The 25,291-nt window shown below is 41.7% G+C and overlaps 1 protein-coding gene across 8 annotated transcripts in view; it reads left to right on the forward strand.

The window, feature by feature from the left end:
* RASAL2 (RAS protein activator like 2) overlaps positions 1-25,291 on the forward strand; it is a 274,328-nt gene that overhangs the window by 93,484 nt on the left and 155,553 nt on the right. For 2 of the 8 annotated variants that reach the window (XM_054037193.1, XM_054037194.1), the window contains exon 1: positions 1,592-2,198. The exons of the other annotated variants lie outside the window; for them this stretch is intronic. In XM_054037193.1, the coding sequence (XP_053893168.1) occupies positions 1,592-2,198 (607 nt within the window). Of the gene's footprint in view, positions 1-1,591; positions 2,199-25,291 lie in introns of those variants that run through there. 8 annotated transcript variants of the gene reach the window in all.

A 25,291-nucleotide genomic window follows, 5' to 3' on the forward strand; every position in this document is an offset into this window, starting at 1 on the left:
TTCTTTATTACTCATAAACCTGGCCACTTTAAAGTAAACACAGCCACTATCTTTCTGTTGTACATGCCAAAAAACACAAGATTTTTTTTAAAGGGAATTGGTGGTGGTGGGTTGGATATCTTTACAGTCCCATTCCATTGTTGATTCAGAATGGAACTGCTGGAGCAATTCACAATGTTTGCCTTCTGTAGTTATCAGCGACGTACATTGGCTGATGAAAGAGCTCTAGCTCAAAGCAAAGGTTCTGTAGTGGGACGGACAATTTTATTGGTCTGCCAAGCCAAATTATCCTTTTATACTACCAGCAAAGTCTTTTTGATTGTCGCTGTTGTAACATTAGCCCAAGGGTCTGTCAATATTTCCATTATAAACCCCCTATTTTCAGGGGCTTATGAATAGACTATTAAAAAAAAAAAAAAAAAACCTTGCTCTGGTCTGAAACTTGGCATATGAGATCTGAGTTCAGCAGCAGATATTTTCTTTAACAAATTTAAAATAGTCAGCTGTTTCTTAAGCTGTAGAGAGGGCAAAAAAATGTCTTTGGTTAAACAGATAGGAATATTTTTTCCAACCCACTTATTCCAATTAAATTTATAAAAGCAAAACTCTACTCCCTATTAGAGGGGGAGAAAGGCATGTTCCATTCGCCACAAGAGTTTGCCTCAAAACTTTCCCTTTCTTCACTTTGGTTTAAGATTGACTAAATCCCACCCACCTTCTCTCTTCTTTCCTCCTCCCCTATGCATATTTCCCTTCAGTATATTTACATTATTGCTACTCTAAATTAGAGCTTTCTTTTCTTTACTCCAGCTGATCCATGTAACATCGCTTTTGCCTTGCTGTCTGAGGTTTGCAACACCCAATTCTTATGAATCTGTCTTTGCCTCTCTAAAGGAATTTTGAGATACTTTGTTTGACAAGCTATGTATGGTAAATATACACTGAACAGATTTATTCAGGAATTGCAATTCTGCATTAAATGTTGCTTTAAGCTATCACTTGATGTACCCAACTTCTTAGGTCCTGAACATAAGAAGGATGACTGCTAATTTAGATTTTTATTTTATTTTTGTTGCTAAGACTTCATGCTGCATGAATGTGTGGCTTTAAACTAAGGTAATTTCACATTCCCTTATTAACCCACTGTTGTTGCAAAGTGAAAAAGTGAATTACGATTGGCTCAGAACCCCATTGTGGGTTTTCAAGACTTTTTTTTTTTAGTCATTTCCTGAATGTTTGGTGCAGAAACGTGAAAGCGCAGGAAATGACAACTGACTTCGCAGAGCTGAATTCATCTTCAGAAGCCAAACAATTTGCTGTAGGCGAGGGTTCCTGTGTGCTGAAGACTCTACTGAGATGCAGAAATATGGAGTAATAAGTGATGGTGTGAAACTATATATCTAAATGATACCCGATTGATTCCAGTTCATCAGGAAGAACATCTGCTGTCATTCGTAGCCACACTACTGAAAAAAGCAGCTCAAGCATTAAAATGCTTTTGAGTACTCCTGACGAATGTGAACTGTAGCTGTATGATTGGTAAAGCAGAAGGAAGTGTAAGTTAAAGAAACTGAAAGTCGAATGGTGGAAAATGAGTGCGTTTAAAAAGCAGTACCGTCCCTCCGCTGCAGCCTTTAGAAGATCGTTGTCAGAACAGGGGAGTGGAAGTACAAAAGTTGCAGCTAATTTGAAGGACTATCAATGGTACTACCAAATGAAGAGTAAGAGGACACATGAACAAGCTATTTCAGATCTAGGGAAGTCACTTGGTGCATACAGGTGGCAGACGCATCCCAGGTTTCACTGGAAGGGGAGCAAGAGAGAGTTGTCTCACAGTCTTAAATGGAAACATAATCAGCTAAGTCCTATTGAATGCCCTTTGAGGATGGACAATAGTGGTGTTGATGCTCTCCAGGAAGACCCAGCAAGAAAGATGAGCCAGGCAGATAGTATACCATTTCGAGTTCCATTCAGCAGGTCTATGTCTGAGCCTTCACCACACTGGAGAAATAGAAGTGTAAAGCCATTTCTGCAACCAGTGCGCTCAGTAGATTGTGAGCAACAGGGATATTTCATCCATGGTATCTTCTCTACACTTTCAAATGGCTTTTCTAAGATGTTGACCCGAAAAGGGGAGCCCAGCACTGAGCCAGTGAATGAATGGGGGACAGACTGTAATCAGATTGATTTGAATACAGGTAACAATGAATTGTTTTGTTCCCCATGTAGCTGGTTAACAGGTGAGCATAGTTACTTGCTCCTTGGAGAGATTTTTAGTTATTTAAAACTATTTGTAACTTCATACTGATTTTACTGGTGGCTAGTAATATGGGGAAGCTGATAGCATCTACATTAAATTGAGTGCTTCCTGATGTGTCCTTTAAATAGAGCAGTTTATGCTACTGTGGCCTTCTGAAATGTTTCCTTTCCTCCACTGTTGTCCTTGCCTTAACAGTGAACCCACTAAATGCAATTCTTTAAATGAAAGTGGGGTGGTGTTTAGGACCGTCCAAACAATTTTGCACCCACTTAAAAATTTGAAAGGCTTTTTAACATGTCTTTTGGTGGTTTTAGGAACTAATAGCTCTCTGGAATGAATTGGATATATGGTGTGTACTGTTTTGAGGGCAAACTCTGAGGACTTGTAGTACCTTGATATATAAAACCTGCTACTGTCAAACTGGAGTGTGGAGGAAAGTAAAGCTGTCTTTAAACGGTGTACCAGGAGTGAAACTGATTGATTTAATTGTGCCAGATTCACAGTTTTGTAACCAGTCAGCTAAATTAATGTATGTTGTGTATTAGATGCCAAGAACAATAACGTTTGTAAAGATTTAGCTAGCTGGGAATGAGGTCAGCAAGCTTCTTGATGCCAGTCTGTGAGATTTCATTTAAATCTACCCCATAGAGTATAATGCTTTTAAAGCGAAAGAGAAAAGGGGAGAGAAATTTGCCTCCTGTTGTCACTCTTGGTTTTTCATTTGACTTCCTAGTACTAGCAGATCTGATGCAAGTAGCTGATGCAGCTATGAAAATGCGTTTAAACTCTTACTTGTAAAAACTCATAACGTTTTTCAAAATCCTCCAGATTATCGTGCTAAACCCCCGATTAATGTCTGGATCCATCTTAGATCATTGGACAAACCCTCTGTATTCTGAAAGCCTCAGTTTTATTATTAGAATGTACTCTGCTGACCTGGGCACTTACGATCTCTTAATTACAGTGGAGTGGTCTTGTATTTTATACACTGCATTTTTTATTGGAGTCAGTCACATCTCCTTGAGGAGATCCTACTAGTGTGGAATGTGGGTGCTGATCCTTGTTTACATTGCTGTAGGCAGCTCTAGTGCCTCCCTGGTTGCTAGGATTTTTGTGCCCTGACGAAGCCCTCTTACTAGTAGCCCCTCTTCTCTCTTCTCCAGTCATCTGCTAATTCAGGGTGAGACAAGAAGTCCAATTGCAGATTACTGCGATAGTGGGGGGGACCAGTGGGTTAGAGTAGTGAATGGGGTGTTGCAGAGTGGGCCAGGTCTGTTTTCTGGTAGGCCTTTTCTGCCCCACTGAACATACATATTCAATTGGGGCAGAAAGGGAGGCCCCGCAAGAAGTGCTGCTGCTCAGGCTGATGCTGGGCAGGTAGTCCCTACCACATAGGAGGCTCTGGGGGTCAAGATTCTGACTTGGGTGAGAACATAGAGGGGTGTAGTGGCTCAAGATAAGACATTCTTCAATAAACCCTTGAGCATTGTTATGGGAACTGATTTGGACAAGCAAGGCAAAAACCTGGGAACCAACATGAGCAAAGGGACTCGAGAGAGAAGATAGTTGCTGGGGAACTGTTCAGAGACATCAGACTAAGACACCCGCTGGGATGTTTGAAGAAGCTAGGCCTGACTAGGCCCTCATTACAGGTTGGCAGGCCTTCAAGTAAGATAGACTTGCATGTAGAGTGTTTGTTTTTAAACTCCTTATCCCTAAATGCTTTATTCCTAATGTGAAAATAAACAATACTTTGATGTTAAGAAGGCTGTCTGATCTCTCTATATCACTTGTCACAGACTCCAAAAGGAAAGAATCACAGGTGCCAAACCCAGCCAGGCTGCTGGGTAAGCACAGTTGAGCCACCAGGGTCTGGTCTAAGAATGGGAGAATCCTAGGATTCCAACCCAGGAGAGGTAAAGGCACAAGGTCTAAGACCAGAAGGCATGTGCGCAGAGACACCACAAAGGGCACAGAGGTGCAGCTTAGCCCTGTTATCTTGATATGGACCTCCTCAATTGCTATTGAAGAGTCTAAGTTACAGGAAATGATCAGGTCTCCTATATTCCTCCCAAAACTCCACACAGATTGAGCTCAGAACAGTGGGCAGGCCACTGTTTGGCCATCTGGTACCTTGGCATTCCAGGAAGCTCTCTGATTTCTATGTACGGAGGAAAGCATCTTCCCCTGACTTAAGAACACAATCCTGGATTTGTCATGGGAGGAATCCAGAGATCTGAAAGCCTGTGAGAAGTCCAGAAAAAAAACTTTCCCCTTCCACAGGGGGCATAATCAGAATCCTCAGACAAGCCACATTCTTACTCTGCACAAAGGTGATGTGCTACTTTTTACTGCATGTCTGAGAGATGGTGCAAGATCTGTGTCCTCTCCCTTGCGCAGGCACAGCATTTCCCTTTTTGGTGAAGACCCTGGTACTCTCAATGTTGAGGGAGGTGTTTTTCCTCAAAGACCCTTCTGACAGGCAGTTCAAGAGATGATTGTGGGCTGCATCCATGGCCTTATGCTCTAAAATGCTAACCATTTGGCTGCAGGCTTTGGAGTCATTAGGGGATCACAAGTAGATGAAAAAGGCATTGGCTAACCTCTGCTTGGATTCCAGCTTCTTGGTATGATTTCCTTGGATGTGACCATCCCTGCTACTGACTAATAAGCAGCAAGTCATATTAGGCAACAGAATACTGCTCCTCTCAACATGGAGGACTTGAAGAGATGGATTGAAGACCTCCCAAAAAACCTCTTGCTTTTATTAAAAGGAGTATGAGAAGCCTCTGCTCGGTCATGTCACAATGACCTCTAACCAGAGGGGGAGGCCTACCTGAGATGTTGTTCAAATGCAGAGTTGAAGAGGCATGTGACTTTTCACTCCATATTCTTTATGAAAATATGCTTATATGAATATGACATAACTGAGATGTACTTTATGCAAGATGGGTCTTGTAAGATATCATTGGAAAGGTTATAATTTACTGAATATGATTATCCAATTTGTATGCCTGTATCTGAAATTAGGAATATTGACTATATATCTGTATTTCAACTATGCTACTTTGGGTGATGCCCACTGCTAACGCTTCAGGTAGAACAATGGAAAAGTGAGACAGGGCTGATGACCCATCAGCAAGGATAATGGACTGTGAAAAGGGTTGGCCTTCCTGTGGACACTCCATACTGCCACTGACTCATGGACGCTGTGATACTACATGGTCAGGTGATCTTGTCACCTGATACTAAATATTACCTGGGACTTCTTGTAACTTTCCACTGGAAGGGAAGGGAGGGATCAAGTTTGGGAAACAAAGGATTCCCACCTTATGAAAATCCTATTTAAGGAAGGGGAGGAAGGCAAACTGGATTCCTCCTCTCCATAGCCTGTCTGCCCAAGAAGAAAGTCTGCTAAAGCTGCCTGAAGGAAAGGCAAGCAGGGAGTCCAGACTGAAATGGGTCCAGTCTGAAAAGGAATATAACTGGAACTCTGAACCACAAAAACTTTGCGACCTGCCTAAAATAACTTTTAGGGTGAGAATTTACATTTGGTAACCTGTTTCTTAAGTATATTGAGCTTAGCTTGCGTGTTTTGCTTTATTTGGTCAGTAATCTGCTTTGTTCTGTCTCTTCTCTCTTATATTCACTTAAAATTCACCTTTCTTAGTTAATAAACTTATTTCTTGTTTATAATATAACCTAGTATATGTAATTTCTAATTGGGCGTGGGGGTGGGCAAGAAGTTGTGCATATCTCTCTCCATGTTGAGAGAGGGGGTGAATTTCATAAAACCTCTGGGTTTGTACCCCTTAAAGGGAATGGGCATCAGAGTGTTGGGGTGAGCCCTTAAGGCTGAATCTTTCCAGAGCTGATCTCTCTCTCTCTGTGCAGCTGGGTGTGGCCCTGCCTGTGTGCTTGTCTGGAAGAAGCTTGTGAGCCTAACCCAGCAAGGCCAGGTAAAGGAGACCCAGCTTGGCAGAATAGGCTGACTCAGTGGCATCCCAGCACATCAGGTGACACCCCAAAGGGCCCAAACCTGTCACAAGGCACAGCAGAGTGGGGTTTATCTGGAAAGAAATGGGCCAAATGATTCTAATTACAGCAGCCAGTCATCCCCCTTCAATGGTGGAAGGACTCTGAATTTCTCTGGAGGGATTCTTCTGGATCTAGCAAGTACCTCAGCAGGGGATAGAATGCCCACAGGACCGCACACCAAATAGCAGTGCCGTGTATGTGGTAGGGCATATTGGGATAGACTACCACACAGATATTTGGGAGAGAGGTAGATAGACAAACCAGTCAGCTAGTACCCAGGAACAGTTAAAGATCTCTGTCCACGATGTCCTGAACTGGTTAGAAGAAAGCAATTCTGAGACGTCGTTAGCCTCTGGCATGGCTAAAACACTGTTAGATGCCACAGTGGCTCAGTTTTAACTGTGTTTAGAGCCAGGCCTAACATTAACTGGCCTTCACACTGGTTGTAACACAGACAAGGCCTTAAGCTAAAGGAGTTTAGACTCAATATTTTTTGCCATTAACTTTCAATTTGAACATTATTTATAACCTACAGAAAGCTGAGAACAGTAAATGCATCAACTCAAGAAAGAGAAATATTTCAGTTAACAAACATCTGGATTATAAATGCTCTTATAGAACAGGAGTCACAGTTTACCCCAGCCTTATTTGTTTCTTTCTTTACCCTGTTTCTGGTGAAACTCTTGTTTCCATTCTTTTTTTGGAACGTTTCATCCTGTTCCCATTCTTAGCATTTTTTTTTTTTTTTTTTTTTTAAAGATTACTGAAGCAGGAGAAGGTTCTCAGAAAATACACATTTGATTGTTCTAATTTACCTGGAGCTCAGGACAGAGCAGGTTCAGTTGAGATATTTTCCAGCTGCTCCACTTCAATAGAACTAACTCTCTCAATCTTGCCTTAGTATAGCTCTGCTTGGTTCTGGAGAAAAAAATGTTTACTATTCTATAGTGTTTTTCTGTTTGGCTACAACTAGCATTCTCTCGTTATCATCGTGATCATGGTATTTCCTTCAGAATTGTTTCCTCCTTTTGCTTCATCAGGACAAAATACCTTTGCTCAACATAAAGATTCTGATTTATAGTTCAGCTGATTTCAGAACTTACCCTATTTCTCCTGGCACCTCCAAAAGAGGGGCATTTCTGGTGCAATCCTGATTTTTCAAAAGCTTAACTCATTGTCCAAAAAACACCCCATTCTTTGTAATTTGATAAGCTTACTCAACCTCAATCCCCTTCAATATGTGTTTCCAGTTTGGATTCCTCAGACTACATTCCTGACATCCTTCCATCCAAATTATTTAGATTCTGTCCTTTCAGATTGAAGAGAGACTTCAGTAACTTAGCAGTTTTAACACTCAGTTGTTCTGTCAATTCCCAGTCAGGAAACTGTTTCATTCTGTTTTGGGAGACAGGATCTGGTATTTAGTATGCATGGAAGCTTCTATTTTTGTATTAACTTTTAAAAGCTGCTTCTGCATTATAAAACTGTTTTTAATTAAAAATCACCATCCAAGAGAAATTCAGAACTAGCTAATTGGGTCTACATAAGACCCCTTTTCAATAAAGTGGTTTAGTTATTCCCAGTTGAATAAAAAACAGTTTATTCTGTGTGCATTTAATTGTATTACTTAGTATACCTGCCCAAAAAATTTACAGACTATCTTTTGACTGAATGCCCTGCATATTTATGGTGCTATATAAATAACTATATGTAATTTCTGTTGGGTGTTTCTATGATGGGTTAGGGCACGTGATCTATTTACATGTACTTTAGTTAACAGTTAAAATTGAACTGGTTTAAAGTTGTTTCAAGAATGTTTTATAATAATGAACCTAGTGCTGTACCCAAATTTTTGTAAGTTCGTTTTTAAATCTGTATACATGGAAATAATCCACGACAGTTCACGTGCTGCCTTTGACACGCGTGCCATAGGTTGCCTACCCCTGGCATAGAGAGTATGCTTATAATGTTTGCAGATGATACCAAGCTGGGAAGAGTTGCAAGCGCTTTGGAGGACATGATTCAAATTCAAAATGATCTTGATAAACTGGAAACATAGTCTGAGGCCTGGGCTATACTGGCGCTGTACAGCGCTGCAACTTGCTGCTCTCAGGGGAGTGAAAACGCCCCCTCCCCCCCCCGAGCGCCAGTGTAATCAGCGCTGCACGCTCGCTCGCTCGCAGCGCTGCAAGCTATTCCCCTCGGAGAGGTGGAGTACTTGCAGCGCTGCGAGAAAGCTCTCGCAGTGTTGGCGGCGCGACTAGTGTAGCCAAGGCCTGAAATAAATAGGATGAAATTCAGCAAGGACAGGTGCAAAGTATTCCACTTTGGAAGGAATAATCAATTGCACAAATACAAAATGGTGCTTTATGGCATGTTGAAAATTACTCAGAACTAAGGCAGTCTTGAAATTTCTCATCGGGGAGCTATTACAGGTTTTTGACAGCTTTAGGACACTGTGTTTAAAAGCATCTGATGAAGTGGGCTGTAGCCCAGAAAGCTTATGCTCAAATAAATTAGTCTCTAAGGTGCCACAAGTACTCCTGTTCTTTTTGCAGATACAGACTAACACGGCTGCTACTCTGAAACTTATTTTTCTCAGAGTCTTTCTTTTTTACTGTTAATTACTGGCTGATTGCAGTCATTATAATGCTAACGTGGATTGGAACCAGTAATAATGGGCAAACACATTCAGCTGAATACTTCTGGTTTAAAAAAAAAACCTGTAAAATAATTAACAATGTCAACATTTAAACTTGTCAATAAAATGTATAGTTAGGTAGCATGGACAGACAGTTGGAGGCAGGTACAATCTGTTCGGGTTAGGGTATAATAATATGGTTTTGAGTTTTTATCATTTAAATCTATGTGCTAGTATTAGGCTTCAGAGTTATCATCCATTGGGATGACTATAAGCGTTCATATGCCTAAAAGCTATTGTTTCAGGCTGTTTGTAGACATGGAAGGAGAAAGTTACAATTGGTTTCCACTCAATTCATGTCTGCAAGATTGTTTTCAATAATAAGGTACTGAAATTTAAATATCAACAGAGGGTCCTGTGGCACCTTTGAGACTAACAGAAGTATTGGGAGCATAAGCTTTCGTGGGTAAGAACCTCACTTCTTACTTGCATCTGAAGAAGTGAGGTTCTTACCCACGAAAGCTTATGCTCCCAATACTTCTGTTAGTCTCAAAGGTGCCACAGGACCCTCTGTTGCTTTTTACAGATTCAGACTAACACGGCTACCCCTCTGATACTTGAAATTTAAATATTTACAACATGCTAGAGTCTGCGGTAAGATGGTAAATTCTACTGTTGTGGAACTTCAGAATATACAGGGTCTTTTCTTATGATTAAAGTTGCCTAAACATTTCTGTAACTAGCACTTAGTATGAGTATTTACCCTTTTTCTTCTTTAAAAAATGAATCTATATATCTATATAGATCTAAATTAGAAAGGCCAAGGCACAAAACAAGATTAAACTAGCTAGAGACATAAAGAGTAACAAAAAAACATTTTACAAATACATTAGAAACAAAAGGAAGACCAAGCACAGAGTAGGCCCATTACTCAATGAGGAGGGAAAGACAATAACAGAAAGTGTAGTAATGACTGAAGTGCTAAATTCCTTTTTTGTTTGATTTCACCAAAAAGGTTAGCAGTGATCAGACAGCTAACCTAGCAAACATCAGTGTAAATAGGGAAGGATCTGAGGCTAAAATAGTTAAAGAACAAGTTAAGAATTATTAAGGGCTTGTCTACACTGGCAGTTCACAGTGCTGCAACTTTCTTGCTCAGGGGTGTGAAAAAACACTCCCCTGAACGCAGCAAGTTTCAGCACCATAAAGCTCCAGTGTAGACAGTGCACTAGCGCTGGGAGCTGTGCCCCTCGTGGACCAGTGTTGCCAATGTAGACTAGCCCTTAGACAAGTTAGAAGTCTTCAAGTTGGCAGGGCCTGAGGAAATACATCTTAAAATACTTAAGGAACTGGCTGAAGAGAACTAGGGGGAGGGATAGCTCAGTGGTTTGAGCATTGGCCTGCTAAATCCAGGGTTGTGAGTTCAATCCTTGAGGGGGCCACTTAGGATCTGGGGCAAAATCAGTACTTGGTCCTGCTAGTGAAGGCAAGGGGCTGGACTCAATGACCTTTCGGGGTCCTTTCCAGTTCTGTGAGATAGGTATATCTCCATATATTATTTTATTGGGCCAAAAGAAATCTGATGAGGTTCAACAAGGACAAGTGCAGAGTTCTGCACTTAGGATGGAAGAATCCCATGCACTGCTACAGACTAGGGACCAAGTGGTTAGGCAGCAGTTCTGTAGAAAAAGACCTAGGGGTTACAGTGGACGAGAAGCTGGATATGAGTCAACAGTATGCCCTTGTTGCCAAGAAGGCTAACGGCATTTTGGGCTGTATAAGTAGGAGCACTGACATGATCGTTTCCCTCTATTCAGCATTGGTGAGGCCTCATCTGGAGTACTGTGTCCAGTTTTGGACCCCACGCTACAAGAAGGATGTGGAAAAATTGGAAAGAGTCCAGCGAAGGGCAAAAAAATGATTAGGGGCTGGAGCACATGACTTATGAGGATAGGCTGAGGGAACTGGGATTATTTAGTCTGCAGAAAAGAAGAATGAGCGGAGATTTGATATCTGCTTTCAACTACCTGAAAGGGGGTTCCAAAGAGGATGGATCTAGACTGTTCTTAGTGGTACCTGATGACAGAACAAGGAGAAATGGTCTCAAATTGCAGTGGGGGAGGTTTAGGTTGGATATTAGGAAACACTATTTTACTGGGAGAATGGTGAAGCACTGGAATGGGATACCTGGGGAGGTGGTGGAATCTCTTTCCTTAGAGGTTTTTAAGGTCAGGCTTGACAAAGCCCTGGCTGGGATGATTTAGTTGGGAATTGGTCCTGCTTTGAGCAGGGGTTGGAGTAGATGACCTCCTGAGGTCCCTTCCAACCCTGATATTCTATGATTCTATGATTAGTGATTATCTTTGAGAACTTGTGGAGAATTGGAGAGATCCCAGAGGACTGAAAAAGGGCAAATGTGGTACCTAATTATGAAAAGGGCATAAAGACAACCCAGGAAATTATAGACCAGTCAGATTAATTTTGGTACCCAGAAAGATAATGGAGCAAATAATCAATCAATCAGTTTGTAAGTACCTAGAAGATAATGTGGTGATAAGTAACAATAAGCATGGATTTGTCAAGAACAAATCACATCAAGCCAACCTAATAACCTTCTTTGACAGTGTAACAAGCTTTGTGGATGGGGGAAGGCATATATATGATATCTTGACTTTAGTAAGGCCTTTGATGCTGACTCACAAGACCTTCTCATAAGCAAACTAGGGAAATATAGACTAGAGAGATGAATTTACCATGAGATGGGTGTACAGTTGGTTGGAAAACCATACTCCAAGAGTAGTTACAAGTGGTTCACAGCCAAGCTGGAAGGACAAATTGAGTGGGGTCCCGATATCTTCATAAATGATTTGGATAACGGTATAGAGCAGGGGTCGGCAAACCTTTCAGAAGTGGTGTGCCGAGTCTTCATTTATTCACTCTAATTTAAGGTTTTGCATGCCAGTAATACATTTTAACATTTTTAGAAGGTCTCTTTCTATAAGTATATAATATATAACTAAACTATTGTTGTATGTAAAGTAAATAAGGTTTTTAAAATGTTTAAGAAGCTTCATTTAAAATTAAATTAAAATGCAGAGCCCCACCCTGCAGAGCGGTGTCCAGGACCTGAGCAGTGTGAGTGCCACTGAAAATCAGTTCACGTGCCACCTTTGACACGCGTGCCATAGGTTGCCAACCCCTGGCATAGAGAGTATGTTTATAATGTTTGCAGATGATACCAAGCTGGGAAGAGTTGCAAGTGCTTTGGAGGACATGACTAGAATTCAAAATCATCTTGACAAACTGGAAACATGGTCTGAAATAAATAGGATGAAATTCAGCAAGGACAGGTGCAAAGTATTCCACTTTGGAAGGAATAATCAATTGCACAAATACAAAATGGGAAATGATTGCCTAGAAAATAGTTACATAGAAAAGGATTTGGGGGTTATAGTGGATCACAAACTAAATATGAGTCAACAATGTAATACTGTTGCAAAAAAAGCAATAATTCTGGATGTACTACTAGGAGTGCGGTAAGCAAGACACAAGAAGTAATTTGTCCGCTCTACTCAGCACTGATAAGGCTTCAGCTGGAGTATTGTGTCTGGTTCTGGGCACCATACTTCAGGAAAGATGTGGACAAATGGGAGAAAGTCTAGAGGAGAGCAACAAAAATGATTCAAGGTCTAGAAAACATGACCTACGAGGAAAGATTGAAAAAATTGGGATGGTTTAGTCTGAAGAAGAGAAGACTGATGGGGGGCATAAATCTTCAAGTATGTAAAAGGTTGCTATAAAGAGGAGGGTGATAAATTGTTCTCTTATGCCACAAAAAGTGATGGCTTAAATTGCAGCAAGGGAGATTTTGGTAAGATGTTAGGAAAAACTTCCGAACTGTCAGGGTGATTAAGTGCTGGAACAAATTACTTAGGGGGATTGTGGAATCTCTGTCATTGGAGGTTTTTGAAGAATAGATTAGACAAACACCTGTCAGGGATGGTCTGAATACTATTTAGTCCTGTTTCCAAGCAGGAGACTGGACTAGATCTATTGAGGTCCCTTCCAGTTCTATATTTCTACGATTCTTTTATAGATTTATTTAAAAAAAAATAACCCAGGAAATCCCATTTTAAAGAAATTCCGACACTTATAAGGCCAGGAACATGGGGTTTAGCACTCAGAAGAAATGTCAAAGATAAGAGGGCATACCAAATCTTAACTTCTTTAGGGAGCGGCCTCTTCAGATTGGTATTCTTGAGTTGCATGACATTTCTTTTGAGTCCCAGAGCTATTTAAAGTGAAGTTATTTTCTAAAAAATGATTCTAAACTTGAACTTCCAAGTTTGTGTTTTAAATGATGCTGCTAATAAATGCACTTGGTTAGAAAAAAATCTTTGTTTACAAGCTAAATCAGTCTGAAATCTGTAAATTAAACTGGTATCCTAGCTCATGCAGCTTTCTTAGTAAAGATTGCGTAGGCCAAATGTTGCCCTCAGCTACTTCTATGACTATGTAATCTTTAGTAGGACTCAAAGGTGAAACTGAGTTAACAGTTCTCTTGATGATCATGAGCCAATAATCCAATTCATTAGCCTGTTGATTCTCCAGGGCTGATAGTAGTAAAAAAAAAAAAAAAGTTTTTATCTAGAGTAAGCTGATACAACTGAATACACACAGTGAACAGTTCTTCTGATAAAAAGGTGCCATTTTTAGTCACTTTTTAGAGTAGCACTATTCTTTAAAAAGAGTTGACTCTTGGCCGCCATGCTTCAATACTGTACATGGATTTAAGCTTTCACTACTGAAGAGTTTCCCAAACCCCATTCTTTCTGTGCATCACTCTCCACCTAGTGACACTCTCAATAGACTAAAGGAGCTGGACAGGAGTGGAAGGAGGAGTGAAGAGGTGCAGAGGCAGATTTGGACATCTCCCAGTTACTGGTGTGCAGTTTTCCTTTCTCAAATAATCACTTTTTCTTTATCATCTAATTTTGATCCTATAAGGAAAGGCTATTTTAATAACTAACTTCTATATATGTTCTATTAGGAAGATAGGGATCTGTGTGTTTAAATATGGTGTACTGAAATGCTACTGATTTCAAACATCTGTTGCTAAGAATTTAAAGCCTTAGCCTTGGCTGGCGTGTTGCTAGATCGTTGAGGTGCAGTTTCCTGTCAGTGCAACTGTAGTTTCATAAAAATAAACATTGTTAAACCACCATATTTTTAAAATGACTGACTGTCCTTTTCTTTACTGGACTTTCTGTCAGCATAAGGCAATTTTCAGTGATAGAGATTGTTCTCATATCTGAAGTCTAGAGGTAGTTTTGTAAGGGAATGATAGGGAAAATGAGTAATGGTTCTGACTCTGAGAGAAAGCAACTAGTAATTATGTCCATCTGAACACGGGGGATTTTGGTTACTCAACTTTGTCCATCACAAGAGGTAGGGCAGGTCTACACCAGAAACGCTACATCAGCGAAGCTACAGCACATCTGGTGAAGACACTATGTTGATGGGAGAGCGCTCTCCCATTGCCATAATTACTCCACCTCTGTAAGAGGCGGAAGCTATGGCAGTTGGAGAGCGTCTCATGCTTAGGTCACTGTAACTTGCGTTGCTCAGGGGGGTGTCTTTTTTCCCCACCCTGAGACATAAGCGATAGTGGAGGCCTGCTCTCAGATGTGCCACTGGCATGTATCCTGATTACAACTGAGAACAAGCTCCAGCTTTGCCTAGTTTTGGGTCTGACTTGTGTGTGTGCATAGTAAAATCCTTTTCTTAATCAAGATGTCCAGATGAGAAAGGCCTTTGGAACCTGTTAAGGCCCCAATCCTGAATACTCTCAACTCCTGTAGATTTCACTGATAGTTGAGGACCTTATTACTGCGCAGGGTCAGGGATTAACAGAAGATACTGTAATAGTAAAGCTATTGTAAATAGCAGGGATCTGCAGAGCCTGTCATATTACTGGACAGGACTCTGCTGTTTGAGGATCATTTTTTACAGTAGAATAGTGATGTAGAGTGGGTATGGAAGGAATAAATAGCAGGCAGGCATGCACTTTTTCTTCATATCATCTTTGAAGAGACTGAAGCCCCTGAAATTGTTAGAGAAGCTGAGTCGACAGAACCAGCATGAGCAGACACACACAAAATACCTGCACACTAGAAAAGCACCTGAAAGTATCCTCATTGTCACATGACTGACAATCAGGGTTGCCAATTTTGGTTGGATGTATTCCTGGAGATTTCATCACATGACATGAACTTTAATTAAAGATTAATCTTTAATTCTTGGAGACTCCAGGCCAATCCTGTAGGGTTTGGCAACCCTATGATTGAGTCACTTTCTTTTAATTCTTAGAATAAGAAAAACAGTATAATCCCTAAAGATATTCTTTCTGCTTCATTGGACAGTTTCTGTTGGAACCTTCTATAGCTGCCACCTGCATGGCTTTCTGTTACAGACTGAAAGAAACTGTACACACAGGTGCACACCCAGTAAACAGTTACTGCTTTTAAGTGCCATTGGGCTTCAGTAATTAACATCAGAGACTACAGATTCATTCCCATGTAGAATGCATCATTCTGAATTTTATTATGCAGTATCATAGCTGAGAGTTTAAATACATTAGTCGAGAAATTAATGTATGATTTGCACAGCAACCATAACTCAGACTCCTTGTGCATATGTAGCATTTTGAATTACACTATATGCTGCTAATTGTATCAGTATGTGCCTGCATTGTACAGCATAGGGGCATAGATATGCAACAACTCATCTTCATTGTGGCTAAGTAATGGTTGCCGTGGAAACGGTAACTTCAAATTTCCTGACTTTTATGCATTTAATATTTGTCAACTGTTCATTTGGTTTTTGTTTTGTTTGCTTGCTTGCTTAAAAGGGGGAAGGAAAAGAGACAAAACTGTGATTGCAGATTGAAATAAGCACTCTTATACAACACGAGTCAAATAGATGTATTACATATTTAACTAGAATGTTCATGCTTGAGAGTATTGCATGTTCAAATAGACATAGCTATGTTTATTTTAATAGCAGAGCTCTGAATACACATGGTGGAATGCAAACATTGCAGAAAATAGGGAAAAAAAATAGTGCAAATGTCTTCAGATATGTCAAAGGCACTTGCTGTCCATGAAGTAAGTGTGTGTGTGTGTCTTTAAAATATCCTGTTCAGGTCTATCAAAAATGATTGTGTGAGATTTACCAAACTTTTCCAAAGAACTCAAGATCAAGCACAGGAAACTTGAGTCCAAATAATGTGCCTAGATACAGGTTTATGAAGAAAACACCTGCTTACCTATAACTATAGTGATACTTTTGCAATTCTTTTTAAGATACCCAAACATCCCTTGCTTGGTGTACCTGAGGTGAACAAACTTTGAACACACTTTTAAAATAAAGCCAGATCAATGTACAAATGTTTAGAGATATTGAATAGATCACCTGCTGCTCAGCCTGGAGTCTGGCATGTCTAATGCCCAAAGAATGCACAAAGAGAGATGCTGTAATAGCCGAGAGATATGGAAGCATGGCCATTGATGTATAAAATAAAATTCAAGGCAGTTTGCATTTTAATGAACTTTAATCACATGAGAGTTTAGAAAATAAAGAAAAGGAAATGATTTTTCTGGTTGTCATGATGGCTCATTGCTTCACGGCTGGAATGCATGTTGATGTGTAGCTCACGATTCCAATTCAAGTTTTTATGCTGTTCTTGGAGAGGATGTTGTGAAAAGGAAAGGGATGAACTGTTGTCATTGAGGACAGAACAAATAGTAATAGAATTAAGCTACAGCTGGGGAGAAAAGAGCTTAAATATTAGAGCAAACTTTAAGAATTAACTAGGAACTGAAACAAGATGCCCAACATGATTGTAGTTGTCATTTGAGGTTTCCGTAACTAGTTATGACATCTGTCTCTTTAGAGGGGGTATCAACCAATATGGTTCTATGGAAGTTGCAAAATGAGGATACATCGTCTGTTTTACACACACTAAGATTCCTTATCAGGTGAGTTAGCTCAGATCTGTGTTTTTTGTTACACTTCTTGCTTCTGTGTCAAGTGCTTGAAATCTGTTTTAACACTTCTCCCTGCACCACTATTACAGAGTCCTCTCAGCCTCTGTGCACCCATCCTGCATCTCCAGGCCTCTTGGTGCTCTCTGTCACTCCAGGATTGACAATAAGGGGGAAGTGGATCTCTGTCTTATGCTTGAGACTCTCATATACCAGTACAAGAGATGAAATTGTACCATCTACAAAGAGTATATGAAAATAGCTTATTTTTCTGTGGAAGTTCACCACTGCATACAGATAATGGTTTGTCCACTAGATACTAGTATCAAGAGATTGTGTAATATTAATGCAGACCTTTTGTTTAAAAAGGGAAGAAAAAATTTCTGCCTTTGAAATATTAAGTATTTTATAACGGAGAATTTAGAACAGATTGAGCTTTTGTCCTATATTTTTTGTTTCAGTTGTCTGAAAGAGTAATCAGGTTTCAGACTGGAAAGAGGTAAATGGCAGTGTACCCCATTGGTCTGTATTGGAACTAGTGCTGTTCCACCAGGGTCGGTGCAAGGATGTTTCGCGCCCTAGGCGAAACTTCCACCTTGTGCCCTCCCACCTCCCTGAGCCCTGCGGCAGCTCCCCCTCTCCCCCGCCCGGGGAGCCGTGCGGCAGCTCCCCACCCCAGCTCACCTCTGCTCCGCCTCCTCCCAGAGCACACTGTCGCTGCTCCGCTTCTCCCGCCTCCCAGGCTTGCGGCGCCAATCAGCTGTTTGGAGACGCAAGCCTAGGAGGGAGAGAAGCAGAGCAGGGTGGCATGCTCAGGGAAGGAGGCGGAGCAGAGGCGAGCTGGGGCAGGGAGTTCCCCTGCATGCCGCCCCCCCCTTACTTGCTGCAGACAGCCCTCCCTGCACCCCCCCTGCCCCAGCTCCCTCCACCTAAAGGACGACGACCGGGGCGGCCGAAGATCCGGCTGCTGCGGTCGCCGCTGAAGAAAATGCCGCCCCCCAAATGCTAGCGCCCTAGGTGACTGCCTAGGTCGCCTAATAGGTTGCACCGGCGCTGTGTTCCACATATTCATAAATGATCTGAAAAAAGGAGTAAAGTGAGGTGGCAAAGTTTGCAGATGATACAAAATTACTCAAGACAGTTAAGTCCAAAGCATATTGCACAGAATTACTAAGGAATCTCACAAAACTGGGTGATTGGGCAACAAAATGGCAGATGAAAATCAATGTTGATAAACGCAAAGTAATGTACATAGGAAAACCTAATCACAACAAATACATACAAAATGATGGAATCTGAATTAGCTGTTACCACTCAAGAAAGAGATCTTGGAGTCATTGTGGATAGTTGTCTGAAAACATCCTCTCAATGTGCAGTGACAGTCAAAAAAGCTAACCATGTTAGGAACCATTAGGAAAGGTATAGATAAGACAGTAAATATAATGCAACTATACAAATCCACGGTACACCCACACCTTGAATACTCCATGCAGTTCTGGTTGCCCCATCTCAAAAAAGATCTTTTAGAACTGGAAAAGATACAGAAAAAGGCAACAAAAATAATTAAGGGTATGGGACAGCTTCCATATGAGGAGAGATTAAAAAGACTGGGACTTTTCAGATTGGAAAAGGGGAGGGATATGATAGAGGTCTATAAAATCATGACTGGTGTGGAGAAAGTAAATAAGGAAGTGTTATTTATTCCTTCTCATAACACAAGAACTAGGCATCACCCAGTGAAATGAATAGACAACAGGCTTAAAACAAACAAAAGGAAATACTTCCTTGTACAACACACAGTCAACTTGTGGAACTCATTGCCAAGGGATGTTGTGAAGGCCAAAAGTATAACTGGGTTCAAAAAAGAATTGGATCTATCCTCCATGAACTTATCTATCGGTGGCTATTAGCCAAGATGGTCAGTGATGCAATCCCGTGCTCTGGTTGTCCCTAAACCTCTAACTGACAGATGCTGGCAATGGGTGACAGGAGATGGATCATTCAATAATTGCCCTGTTCTGTTCATTCCCTCTGAAGCATCTAGCACTGGCCACTGTCAGAAGACAGGATACATGGCCAGATGGACCGTTTCTTATGTTATGTGTGACTGTTTACACTCTGAATTTGTGTGCATCTTTGAGATCTCATTGTGTTCAGTGGCATAGAAGTAGCTCTTTAACTAAAGCCACATGAAGGACAGCTATCTGTAGTTATATTTGAAAAACATTTCCTTCTATTGTCCAAGTTGGTCCTAGATACTAATCCCTTGTGTACATGAACCCTCATCACCTCCACCCACCTTCTGGCAGCATACAGAATTCTTAGAGCTTACTGCAGAAATTGTGTGCTTCCTCTGTAAGTTGTACTTCCCAATAGAAAGGAGATGAATTTCAACGATGACTGTTAAATGCACAGATGGGGGTTATTTCTCTTCCCTTCTGTAAAACCCCACTCCCAAACTAGATGAAAACATTTCAACCAAGAACTGTTACTTTTCTTTCCTCAGAAATCAGATTGGGTCTAGTGACTAACAGCCATGCTGTGAAACTGCATTTCATAATCCGCTGTTATCAAGGCTCTTTAAATAGAGCCATCATCATCTGTAAATTTCAGTATGGTCCTGCTGTAAGTATTTATTTTTTTCCCCAGCAGTCTATGTATCTTTGTGAGCCTCACATGTTCTCCTTCCAGAATTTGAGACAGTTTGAAAAAATGAATGTTAGTGAGGAAGTTTAGGTGATTCTTAAAATCCTGCTTGTGGACAGCATTATTGGTACGGAAAACATACGGGACATAAAACATTAAGGAGCAACAGCATGTTTGTGCTTAAAGGATGTAAGGTATTAAACGCATTAACTCTAAGCATCCAATAATTATCAGTAGTAAAGCAGTATAGCAAAGGTTTAGTCCTGGTGTCCTTTACTTTTCTGGGATGTGGGGGATTGGAGGAAGGTGGGAAGAAAGAGGGGAGATGTATGAGGAATCCCCAGGTAGCATTATCAGGTGTGCTGTGTGGTTGAGTGACTTTTTGGCTATTAATTCTGGCTTTTCTCCTGGTGACCCCACAAACCTGGAGGAGGAAAATTCACATTAGAAAAAAATAATTCCAGTGAAAATAAACAAAATATCTTAAATGTTTGATTTAATTTAGTTTAGAATAAAGATTCTCATCACTTGCTCGCTTACCATGCACTCTTATTTTAGATCAGACAAATGAAAGATGAAATGAAACTTTCCCATGTTTCTAGAGTTGGAGGAAGAGTGTAAAACTTCCTGTACTGCTAGAAAATACTTAATTAGCTATGCCATTACCATAGTGTGCATTAACCATAATTAATCATGCTTACCATAACCATACTAAATTTACTTCACCTGTGAAATTTTGGTACCTACCTGCAGCATCTTCGCTGCCTTCAATTTCTAAATTCACCTCAGCCTCACAAGAAGGGACTTTTCAAATACATTGGTCCACAAGAATGTATTTTTGTATTGTCATGATGTTTCAGCCCTTAAGTTTCACTGGTGTAGGTTACTTCTTTCTACGTTTCCTTTATTTCTCAAGTCATAGTTTCCTTGGACAATATGCAGGCACAAAATCAGGCCAGTTACTCTACAGTATTCTGAGTAAAACTGAGCTTTGGTTTAAAAATATTTAGGTCATGTGGTGTTAGTAGTTAAAGCAAAACACTGAGTCAGGAGGCATCTGATCCTTCATCTGAGCTGAGACAGTGATTCACTGTCCAACCATGACCAGATCAGTTGTCAACTCACTATCCTTAACCAAAGTGGAATTTTTTTTTTTTTTTTTTGTAAAAGACCGTTCTCCTTCCCAGTTATTGCATCTGAGCCTAGTTTCCCTAGGTAAAGTAAGCTACCTCAAAAAATCCTTAAAGCTGAATTTGAGAAAAGGGTATTTAAAAACCTATTATCTCCATGCATTGGACTAAATATAGTGATTCAGATTAACAGCAATGGGAAGACTTTATTTGTTGTGCAAAACTGAGTAATACAGAACAGAATCCCCATCACATTCATTCTCGATTTCCCCCTGAAAAAAGGGGGGAACTGAAAAAAGCCTCTTCTGTATGGTCCGAATGTTTCTTTACTAAAATGTGTGCAGATTCTGCAGGGAGAGAGTAAGACTTGGAGGGCAGCGGAGATGATCTTTTTATTTGTTTGTTTGAAGTGGGTGAAATCCACTAATTGGTGGATAATAGCTGGTTCTAGACTCCGGTTAAAACATTTGTAAGATGCCAGAACTGGGAAGGTCTTCCAAAATAGCATGGGGAGCTGGTGGGAGGCTTCTTTATAATCTATTTAGAGTCTGCTGGAATAATACATTATTAAGGCAGTTTGCTGTTTTCTGTGGATCAGAGAAGTTCATATACTTTAATGACTTGGATAATACCCTATGAATGCAAGGAACAATGCCCCTTCCCCCTAAGTGAAAGACATTATGCTGTCTCAGTAAGATCGCACACATCTATGCAATGGTGGTTGTCTGTAGTCTCACTGTATCCTCTCAAAATTCGTATAGTCTCAGGCTTCAAGATGTATGTTTGTTGCAGAGTCTAGGAGGTGGAAAATACCTAAAATACTTGAGCTATTTTTCTGGGAAGCAATCAGGTTTTCATGTAGATTCATTACTCCCTACACTTCCAGCTTGAATACCATAGAAATCCACAGGCTTTCATCTTTAGAACACCAAATTTTTCTCATCTCAGACAGGTGACTTTTTTTCTATAGGGCAGGATTTTTTTTAAATAAATGGGAAACCTGAGGTCAAGTCCATGAAAGCTATATGTGGAGGGTTGACACCTAAATGCTAGCTTTCCGTATTTCAGTTTTGTTGAAGCAAAACTGAGGATGAAAGTGTCTGAAAGGTTTAGGCCTTATAGCAGTTTAAACTGCACAGGGATAACATATAGCCTAATGTGTGCATTTGCCCAACTGGTATTTAACTTGTACTTGTATTGGTATACTTGTGACACCCAGCCCTTACCATTCAGCAGCTTTTTCTTGACAGTAGCCCAGCATTCCTCAATCTTTTCCTTGTCAATAGCCCACATAACCCTCTGATATCTGTGAAACACACCTTCCCCCCCCATCCCTCTCAGGTTGAGGACCCCAGATCTTGCCTAATGCTTTCTAGGTCAGGACTGGCCTAAGGAAGGAAGATCTCCTCTCCAGATTAAATCCAATTGTGCTGTTTCATCAAGAGTTTTAGTACACTGAGAATCCCAAGGTAGCACTTGATTGATCATGCTTCACTAAAGGAACATGGTTCCATGCTGTAGCTTTTATATGTTGCAGTATTAAATAGGGTTGCTAGGGTAAGAAGCTCCAACTCAAATCAAGTTTCAAATCAAGAGGTAGCTGAAGTCTTCTAGCAAGATTCTATTTGTGGATTAAATTATTCTATGGAAGTTCAAGATCAGGGAATAAAATGAAAACAAGGGGAATAATCTGTACTGATAAACTAATCATCTTTGTTTCCATTTAAAGGAAGTTCTCTAAGATAATAAGCAAACAATTTGTAAAGGGGCCATTTGGAATTGCAGATATGAAGTGAGTTTTATGTTTGGCTAGCTGGTGATGGTTTGCTGGCAAGGGAATGGAATAAGGCAGTCTTTGAGAGGTGCTTTGGTAATAGCAAACAGGGCCGGCTCCAGGCACCATCCCACCAAGCTTGTGCTTGGAGTGGCACCTGGAGGGGGGCGGCTCGGTGCTCCGGCCGCCGGGGAGAGCGGAGCCGTGGCGGGCTCTCCGCCCTCCACCCAGCGCTCTGGCCGCCCTCCCTCCGGCACTCTGGCCGCCAGGGAGAGCGGAGCTGCGGCGGGCTCACCGCCCTCTTCCCGGCGCTCTGGCCGCCGGGGAAAGCGGAGCCCCGGCCGGGCTCTCCACCCTCCTCCCGGGGCTCTGGTCGCCAGCGGAGCCGCGGCAGACTCACCGCCCTCCCCCCGGTACTCTGGCCGGTTGGGGAGAGCGGCCTGCGGCCGGGCTCGGTGCCCTCCCCTGCCGCGCTGGAGGGGGGGGGAGGGAAGGCGGGAGGCTTTTTTGCCGCCCCAGGCAAAAAAGCCAGAGCCGGCCCTGATAGCAGATCTGCCAAATGTCATATGTCGGTCATGGCACACAAGCATTTGGTCCCTAGTCCAAATACAATCCTGCAACTGCACTGGAATCTTGTGCATCCAGAGGGGTTGCAGGAGCTTAGCTTATTTCTCCCAGCTGCTTGGGGCCACTGTAGAGCTGCAGTTTGAAAGAGACAGGATGCCTCTCTTTCCTTCTCCCTGCACCACTGCTGGCTAACTAGGGGAGAGAGCTAATTGTGGAGTAAAATGAGATAGTGGTCAGCATCTGCAGCTGTAGGATTTCTCTCTACTGGTAGTTCAAAGGTGGGAAAGAGGGGAGGAGATCAAACCACTTTTACCCCAGGGTGATATTTAGCTCTGGCCCTTAGACCTCCTAAGAAAAGTTCTCTGCCTCCACTTTCTCCAGGGAGAAGTGTCACTCAGGGAGCTACTCGGAACTTAGTGGCTATGTAGTAGGGCATATAATCTTTTCTTCAGTTCAATAAAATCTCTCTGCTTTTGAGAAATTGAGTGTGTATTGCAAACTAAGTGGGAATTTAACTTGCTGAGAGTGAGTGCATTTAATACTTGGGAGTGAAGGAGAGGTAAAAACTCAGTGGTCTGAGGCACAGAATGACAGCTGAAGTGGTGGGAAGGAGAATCCACTTAGCATTGTGGGCAGGGTCATACTGATGGCTTTGAGTGACTGCAAGTTATTTGAAGTTCTGGGTATCCTTGGAAACACAAACTGTTATACCAATGGGAGCTTCTGTTTTGATGATGTCATGAGGTTTACAGAATCGTACAATGAGCCTCTTGTTTGCAGACCTGCACCAGAAGGTTGTGCTGGATTTGAAACATGCCTGCATGCTCTGTAGGATTCCAGTCTTAATTGTGTTACGTTTTTGGGGGTTCTACAGGTTGGGCTGTGAAGCAACCTTTGATTAGTCCCTGGATTTTAAGGGCTCACAAAGATGTTAGATTTTTTTCCCTCTCCTGATTCTCATTCTGTTTTTCATTACTGGTGCATGCCAACTTTACAAGACTTGAAACTCAATGGAAGACAGACAAGAGAAATGAGGATCAGTTACTCTTTTCTAGTTTAGCAATAGGCTGTGCAGTGTGTAAGAAGCTTATAGAGCTCAGCAGCATTCAAGCTAATTGACCAGCTTTAAATTGCCATTAAGAGCTTCCTCACCTTTGCTAAAGAGAGCTGAGCTGTGAACTGAGAAGCTTTCTCTGCAGTAATTGAAATCCTGCTGTCAGGCTGGTGATTGAGTTGTCTTAGACCAACTGTAACTCTCCTTAATTTTGCTCCTGCTTCTAACTGCTTAGGCCTGGCCTGTGGAGCTGACATGAGGGCCGCTGTCTAGCTTGGCAGAACAATATGATACACTCAGCATCTGCCAGTTAGGCTAATGTTAAGCACTTAAGATGGGTGACCAACCTGTGGCTCCGGAGCCACATGCGGCTCTTCAGAGGTTAATATGCGGCTCCTTGTATAGGCACCGACTCCGGGACTGGAGCTACAGGTGCCAACTTTCCAGTGTGCCGGGGGGGGGGGGGGGGTGGTCACTGTTCAACCCCTGGCTCTGCCACAGGCCTGGCCTCCACTCCACCCCTTCCCCTGAGCCTGCCATGCCCTCACTCCTCCCCCACTCCCCCAATCTCCTGCATGCCACGAAACAGCTGATTGGGAGGTCTAGGGAGGGAGGGGAAGGTGCTGATCGGCTGGGCTGCCAGTGGGTGAGGCGCGCAGGGCGGGGGAGGGGGAGGATCTGATGGGGGGCTGCTGATGTAGTACTGTGGCTCTTTGGCAATGTACATTGGTAAATTCTGGCTCCTTCTCAGGCTCAGGTTGACCACCCCTGTCTTAAGACTTGGGTCTCCTTTTGTTAGAACAACTCCAGGGCTTTCCTTCAGAAGAAAATACCTCAGAGAGGCTACTCCTGTGTATTTTAGCAATGTAAACAATGTCTTGCAGCTTAATGCAGTTGGTTCTAAAGCAGTTGAGTACTGTTAGGCAAAAACTTGTGATACTAAACATTAGGGGCTGAGGCTGGTTAATACACTAGTTTACCCCATTGGAAGATCTAGAATATTAACGTGGCTTAGGTCGTAAGTAAGAGATTGGTGCTTTTGGCCTAATTTCTACTGGACAGTTGACAAGGTTGCAAAAACAACTGCCCAAGTGTCAGTCTCTTCTCAGGGGAGACTCATGACATAACTGGGAATA

The sequence above is a fragment of the Malaclemys terrapin genome, chromosome 8 (assembly GCF_027887155.1).
Source record: "Malaclemys terrapin pileata isolate rMalTer1 chromosome 8, rMalTer1.hap1, whole genome shotgun sequence".
Classification (NCBI taxonomy): Eukaryota; Metazoa; Chordata; order Testudines; family Emydidae; genus Malaclemys; species Malaclemys terrapin.